Source organism: Carex rostrata, chromosome 23 (assembly GCF_964058835.1).
Source record: "Carex rostrata chromosome 23, lpCarRost1.2, whole genome shotgun sequence".
Classification (NCBI taxonomy): domain Eukaryota; kingdom Viridiplantae; phylum Streptophyta; class Magnoliopsida; order Poales; family Cyperaceae; genus Carex; species Carex rostrata.
The window spans coordinates 8,189,091-8,196,967 of record NC_135940.1 but is presented as its reverse complement, the minus strand read 5'-3'; the positions used below and the strand labels follow the sequence as shown (position 1 = coordinate 8,196,967).

General features: G+C 34.8%; 1 protein-coding gene across 2 annotated transcripts; it reads left to right on the top strand.

Moving 5' to 3' along the window:
- Positions 1 to 3,513: 3,513 nt before the first annotated feature.
- Positions 3,514 to 6,201, top strand: RTH (RTE1-homolog). Of its 2 annotated transcripts, none has more exons than XM_078325239.1 (3): positions 3,514 to 3,665; positions 4,259 to 4,528; positions 5,665 to 6,201. In XM_078325239.1, the coding sequence occupies exons 2-3, from the start codon at positions 4,295 to 4,297 to the stop codon at positions 6,049 to 6,051; spliced, it is 621 nt and encodes a 206-aa protein (XP_078181365.1). In that variant the 5' UTR covers positions 3,514 to 3,665; positions 4,259 to 4,294; the 3' UTR covers positions 6,052 to 6,201. The 2 variants fall into 2 exon arrangements, with proteins under 2 accessions (XP_078181365.1, XP_078181366.1); XM_078325240.1 differs by lacking the exon at positions 3,514 to 3,665 and adding an exon at positions 4,040 to 4,149.
- Positions 6,202 to 7,877: the final 1,676 nt, after the last annotated feature.

The following is a 7,877-nucleotide window of genomic DNA, read 5'->3' as shown; positions in this document are numbered from 1 at the left end:
CAAAATCCCAAAGGCTTTTTTTCCTATTTGTTATGTTGTCACTTCCAACTTCTGTCTTTTCCTCAAAAGCTGGAGCACACAAAGTCTTTACTTTTACTTCTCCAATATTTAGTTTAATATTTTACTTGCAATAATTGTTATATGATATGTGATATGTGATACATAGGAAAATGCTAATATGCTACGCGTAGCATAGATAGCCTCCATGCAACGGCTCAATATTTGAGTTTTCAAAATTCTAACGGTTGATCCGAACCGTTTAATATGATCTTCATATGAATATGTTCTTGCAAATCAAATTTTAGAATTTTTAGAATTTTTTTTACTATTTTTTTAGGTAGGTAGAAAATTACTTGATCTAAAAATTTTGTACCATTTAGATCAAGTGATTTTCTACCATCTAAAAAAAAGTAAAAGAATTCTAAAAAATGTAAAATTTGGTTTGCAAATACATATTCATATGGAGATCATGTTGAACAGTTTGGATCGACCATTAGGATTTTGAAAACTCAAATATTGAGCCCTTACACGGAGACCCTCTATGCTACGCGTAGCACCGTAGCCAACTCCGTGATATATATATAATATATACATGAAATCTGTATGTGATGTTGATATTTTACTGAGTAGAACTAGGGTGTTCTTAAGTTTGGTGAACTCAAGTTTAAAACCCGTTAAATCGGCTTCAAATAATGAATTTGAACCGTTGAAATCCGCCTACTTTACGAGTGATGCGTCTATATGTGAAAATTTTAAACATTCGAATTAATTTCGTATAAAATCAATCGGTCAAAATTAGAAGGTTAATAAATTAATTTTAATGCATTCATTTTTTGAACTTTTTTTTACCACTTGACTTTATACTAAATTAATTCGAATGTTTAAAATTTTCACACGTAGACGCATCACTCGTAAGGTAGGCAAGTTTCAACGGTTCGGATTCGTCATTTAAAGCCGATTTAACAGATTTTAGACTTGAATTAACCAAGAGGCTTGGTGAACTTAAGAGCACCCTAGTTCTACTCCTAAACAAGCACCATTGAACAAATACAATTTAAACAAGCACAAGACTAAAATTAATGAAAAACAACAACATAATAATATAAGAAATTAATTAAACTAGCAACACTTAATTTTAATAGATGAAACTAATTTTTAAGTTAATGTTAATAGATTTAACTAGCAACATAATGTACAATTATAATGATCATAATTGGTGACTAGTTTTAAACTTTCAATACATTTTTAATACAGTTTAATTTTAGTATTACATATTCTATATAAAAAAAAAGAAAAAAGAAACACAACATCCTACCAAATTTCCTATGCATTTGCTGAACACCTATATTCTAGATTTTCTCATAAGCTAAATAACTTTGGTATTCACAAATTAAAATTACCATTCCTATTTTTAAAAATACCCATTCTCATAAAAAAAATTTTGTTGCCCAATAGGTAGGGGTGCAAACGGGTTGGATATTATCCGACCGTATCTGAAAATTTAATACGGATACAAATATGATTTGGAATTGTAATTAACCGTATCCGAGTAGTAGATATATATTATATAGTTTAATATATATTAAGAAAAAAATTATGTTATTCACTATTATAAAAAACTGGTATCCGTATCCGATTAATACCCGATCGGTATCTGTCTAATATCCGATCTGTATCCATATCTGGAAAATAAAAACATATACAGATATGATTTGACCACTATCCGATCCGTTTGCAGTTTGCACCCCTACCAACAGGTCCCAAAGCTGTGTGTTGCGTGGTACCACACAGGATATGGATCCCCCTAAGCAATTAAGCGGCAACTTCAATTCTATGAGAAAACAAAGCAACATCAGAACTGGGAGTAATTCGCGAACCTGATAAGCATTGTCAGACAAGAAAAGAACTTTACTGGTAAAAAAAATGGAGTTCGATCAGTATTTACACATGAAAGGGTGGACTGGTAACGTACTGGTACAAACAAAAGACGAGACTTTTGTAGTTGGTTGTACATTCAGATTTTGTTTTAAGAATCTTGAGGAAGCTTTGGGCAAGTGCATTTGAGTGCTTTTTATGTGCCACCAAAACCTTTGAGGCAGATTCAGAGCGTACCTAGAGACTTGCTTTGAACAGGCATTATAAATATGTTGTGGGAGAATATGCAAAATAACAACAGAAATCGTCGAAGGCATGGAATCTAAGCTCATCGCCAAACAAGCATCAGAAATGACAGTGCTCTTGTCAGTATTGGGTTAATTCCTTTGATACATGGCTTTACCAAGGTTTTTCAGAGTATATAGTTGTATAGATATTAATATAGTTGTAATTTGATGATGGGTTTTATAAGATTTGTATCAGGTCAAGTAAGAGGAGTAATAGTGAACTGAAATGAAATAATTTTCAACTTGTCAGTATTTACAAGTTTCACATTTTTTTATCCTTCTCAATTTATTTTGCTGTACATTTGCTGAGATTCGATTGTAGTTATGTTTTGCTAATATTGTGTGTACCTGGTACCTGAGAAATAACTCATCAAGTCTATGTTCAGGTGGTACCTGTACCTATTTTAAATTCTCCTCACGGGTACATGGAAAGGTTCTTTTGATGTATATATTTCATATTTTCTTTGAAGTAGAAAAATATTATTATCAAAGGAGCTACTGTTAGTTACTATTTTGAAAATGGAAATCATAAGAAAACTAGTTTATTTTGCATTAGTTGTGAGCCCGCTCAACACATTAAAGAAGAAGAAAATATAAGGGTATTTAAGTCTTTACACATTATAACATATATTTTATTCATGTTCAGCCTTAGTTCTTAAGCCTACTACTCAAACGAACACCTGCTCCTTAAGAGGGATTAAATTTTTAATCCTTCCCCTCTAAGGAGGTGATGCCGAACAGCCTCATTGAGTCGATACTCGATGGAGACCCGCTTTAATCTCTTTCCGTCAGTTTTGAGATCTCCGAGTACGGACTTCAATTACCTGAGGTAACAAAAATTTTGTGTTTAGATCTGAACCGTCCGACCTGCTTTGGTTACCAATATTAAAGGGCTCTTGCATTTCATATAGACTGGACTACGTTTGGATTCTGATCGGACGGTCCATATATGAACTCAAATGTTCTGTTACGGATACGGATTTGTATCCCCTGAAGTATTTCACCGTGTTTAATACCGGGTCAAAATCAATTTGGGAAGAGGGGACTGTCCGATGGCCATCGGATCACTTTTGTGTTCGATCTGCTTTTGTGTAAAGCCATGTATCTGTACATTAGTTAACAAACCACTTTTGTGTTCAGATCTGCTTTAGGATTCGTGTATACAGATTTTAAAGCAGACGCGAAATTGCGGGCAAGAATCATAAAGCAGATCCGACGGTGAAGAGAATCCATCAAACACAAAAGTGGTCCGATGACCATCGGACAGCCCCCTTTCCCATCAATTTGGGGTTTGTTGAAATATAGAGGGTTCCTTAAGATTCGTACCAGATTAAAATGGACGACTCAGAACTCATCCTACGGTCTGGTATTACACTGGATCTCAAATTCTCAATTCCCCGACGCCGTAATCCCTGTTCAGCCATCGGTTCAGAGCCCCGCGTTTCCGCTGTGCAGCTCTGTCAGCTCTCTCTTCTCATTTAAGTTCGGAGCCCTCCTTCTTAAGTAACTTCCCTTCTTTCTTTTTTTCTCTTAATTGAACAAAACTATTGAAGCTGTATAATTGATTTTTGAAGGCATGGTTGAGATTAATGAATAGTTTGATAGTGATGTCGACGAAGACTTTGAAATGGATGGTTCAATTGTTGATTTCTCAATTTTGAGAGAAATTATCGATATATTTTTTGGAATTTAAGAATAATATTAGGAAAGTTTATTACGAGGCTGTTGGTGGCTGGTACCAGCTGGGCACCCAGCTCCGACCTTTGTACTGGTACGGTGTACCAGCACAGCTTGGGTCTGTAAACAGGTCATATTATCACCTGATAAACATGAAAACATAATAAGGAAGTATTGTAGGAAATATTCAGTTAGTCTTGTTATTGTAAAGGATGGGTGTACCAGCAGTTTTTACTGATTGTTGTCAAGAAGCTGCTTATCTAGGCTTTCCTTTGCATAGGCTTGGTTTCAGATGAAAGTGACCCGAATGGTGGGGGTTTTACGAACTAAGTGATATACTTTAATAACCATATTTTTAGTTTACCCTATTTTTATTACTCTGTTAAGATATCAATATTAATTTAGTTTTCTTGCAAAAGGTATCCTCAGCTTGAAGTTTAATATTACGATTAGCAATGGAAAGTGAAATTTCTCGGCCAGGGCCAATAGACCCTAAAAGGGCTCGGTTTCCATGTTGCGTTGTGTGGACCCCACTGCCATTCATCACATGGCTGGTACCCTTCATCGGCCATTTAGGTATATGCAGAGAGGATGGTGTAATTTTGGATTTTGCAGGCCCGTACTTTGTTTCTGTTGATAATTTTGCATTTGGTGCTGTCACCCGATACATTCAAATTAGTGGAGATGAGGTTTGTTAACTTTTACTTCCTTTGTAATTTATGATTGAGATATTACTTAAACGGACTGGACCTGATGTGGTGTTTGGTTGAGGCCTAAACCATGGAATAAGAGGTTTAGGTCTCAGTTGTTCCACCAAACGTGGAATAATTAGGCCGGCATAACTAAGTGTAACTCTAAAGTTGACAGTTGTGTTGAGGTATAGTATAACAGTTGACAGTTGTGTTGCACATCTGTATAGTGTAACTATTTACTTTACCATTTTAGGAGTGTCGTGTTGACGGTTGTCGAGGTTAGAAATGCCTTTAGAGGGTTTTATTTTTGGCGGAACTTGATTCGTACAGCTTAATCAGAACTCGACCCAAATAAACCCTGATTAAGAAAAACAAGTTATGGAGATAAAAGGGGAAAATGTAATGAAGAACCTTGTAATATTAAGAGTCATCAGTTATTTGTGTACCTTACCTGTGAATTCATTCAACCAGATGAAAATGAAAATTTTCTTTTCATGTCCTTCTCGGGTAACCTTTACTAAAAACATCTTTGTTGGTGGAAACTTCATTTTTACCCTTGTTATTTCAGACATCTAGTTATCCTTTACTCCTGTCATCTGTTTAATTTTTTGTACTATTTTATCATTTTTTTCTTTTTTTTGGGGTTGGAGGGGAGGAATCTCGAAGTGAAGTGAGATAAAGAACAAGTCCAGTTAGGAACATTATCTGTATTCACTCCTCAGTAGAAAAAGGACAAAATTGCACAACCATGATTAGTATAAATGACAGAAATAGAATGACTATATTATTGAATTAAACAATATAGAAGACAGAGTGAAAAAAAATAATAATAAAAAAGTTGCGTTCTTCTCATATAATTGACCAACCAGTGCATAATTGCTGCAGTAATCACAAGATATACTCTAAAAATGCGACTAATGCACAATTCTAAGAACACAAGCTTCGGTCCTTGATTTTGTAAAGGTAGTATGCTGCTAACTCAATCAGGCCTTAATCTAACCTAAATACTAGGAACCAGAATGAGAAGCTAAATGGTGCCAAGTTACAAACTATCCATTTTATTGTGTTTATTATATAATCGAGATGTGAATTATCCGAGACATAAAAAAGAAACTCATGCTTCTCTGATACAGTGCCATAAGCTGATTGATCCTCAGGGAGATGTGAGTGTGACATGGGACGAAGCTTTGAGAAAAGGAATACAAGAGTACCAGAACAGATCATACAACCTCTTCACATGCAACTGCCACTCTTTTGTGGCGAACAGCCTGAACCGGCTATTCTACAACGGCCATGACAAGTGGAATGTAGTCAGCTTGGCAACAATTATGTTCTTGCGTGGCAGGTTTGTTAACAAACGGGCCATGGTCAAGTCGTTCTTGCCATTTTTTGTGGTTGTAGGGTTGGGGATTGTTTGGGGCGGATCGATGTTTTTTATCGGGTTAGTTGCATTTGCACTTGCGCTTACTGGTTGGTTTCTTATTGGTTCTTACTGTTTCAAGAATCTTGTCGAGTTGTAATTGGCTTGCGTGTGTTTTACTAATAATGTTTGTATGCTATATAATGTTTTTCGAGTTTTTGAATATATCTGAATTATTTAATAACCTAGGCCTGCTCATAAATTAGAACTGTTTTAAAAACAATATCAGTTTCCGACTATAGTTTTTATATGTGGTTGCATGTTGTATACCGTGGATCGTTTTGGTTGATGCAGCTTTGAATAATGAATAGGGGACAAGGTTGAGATGCACATTTTTGGGCTTTCTTCCGCTTTCAAATGGGCTAAAGTTTATCTTCAGACTGTACTCGAGAAGGGCTATGGCCTATGTGAGTGAATGAAATAGAGCAGAGGGAACGCGTATCCTCTGCATGAACTCAAAACGGGAATTAATGACTCTCAACCGTCATTTCCAGTTCCCGTCTATAAAATCAGATTTGGTGCTCGGTTTGTAGAATTTAAATTCGGAAACCCTTCTTGGTTTGAGGGAGTAGAAATGAGAAAATAAAATCAGATCCCAATTTCAATTTTGGTTTTCAGACCCTTCTCACTTTAATCATATTCGTTTTGTAAATTTTTAATATTTAGTTTTTTTTTTAAAGTTCGGAAAAAAGATTTCTCACCTCCAAATCGAAATATAGAGAGAAAATAATTTATTTTACGCTGTCCTCTCTATCTTTTTTTTCTTTTTTTTTTTTATACGCTCTCCTCTCTAAAACACAGTCCTAAAATTTTGAAGATAGATTTGGTATGACGCACACAGTTTAATTTTTAACATAACCCTAGTTAAGGCATTATTTTCTCAATCCATTCGATACTGAACCAAAAAAACTCACTAGCACAAAAGTCGGCCATTTTTTAATACCCAAAAATATATATATATATATATATATATATATAAATAACCTCCGTTTTTTTTATATATATTCCCTGACCGCCTGGATACGGGGCGGGCCAAAATTTTAGCAAACCGCCCCCATACTGGGCGCCTCATGCCATTACCAAACTGCCCCAGGGGTGGGCGGTCCACCCCCTTTTTTTTTTAAAACGCCCCAGAGGTGGGCGGTTCTCCCCTTTTTTTTTAGAAATCTTAATATTTTGATTTAAATAATTTTGTGAAGAAAAAATTGTTTAGAGTGTATGTCAAAAAATAAAACATTTGACATATTTATGAAGTGATTTTGTAATTCTTTATAACTTTGATTTTTTTTTTTGTGAACTTTGATTTTATTTGTATGTTACAAGTCTATAAATAACACTAAAAATATCAAATTTGACATTTGCTGGTAAATCAGCAAGTCTGGACTGATACAAGGACCAAATTGCAAAAGTGATTGCACTAGCATGTAGAGCATTCAAAAATACACATAATTGATATAAATTTCAACTTATTTGGATTTTTCTACAGTCAGTTATGAATTTTCAAAGTTTAATTTTCGAAAAACCTTTAAACAGCCATAACTTTGGTTAGGAAACTCGAATTTACGCGTATGAGCACTTTTCAGAAAGGGGAGGATGAGACGTATCCATTTTGCCTTGGTACATCGGGCATCGTCGTATCGGAAGCATCAGAATTTCAAAAAAATATCATTTGGAGCCTCAAAAATTCAATTTAAGTTTTCGTTCGACGGTAGGCATTAAAAAACAACGATTTTCAAACCATCTTAATAAATAGTAAAAAAAATTCAAAAAAAATATAAAATTTGGTTTCCAAGCACATTTTAATATAGATTAAACATCTAATGGTTTGGATCGACTATTTAGACTTCAAAACTAGAGATATGAGCGCGAATTAAAACGCCCCGTTTGATTCACGAAGTAGCGTAGCCTTACTCTACATGTATATAT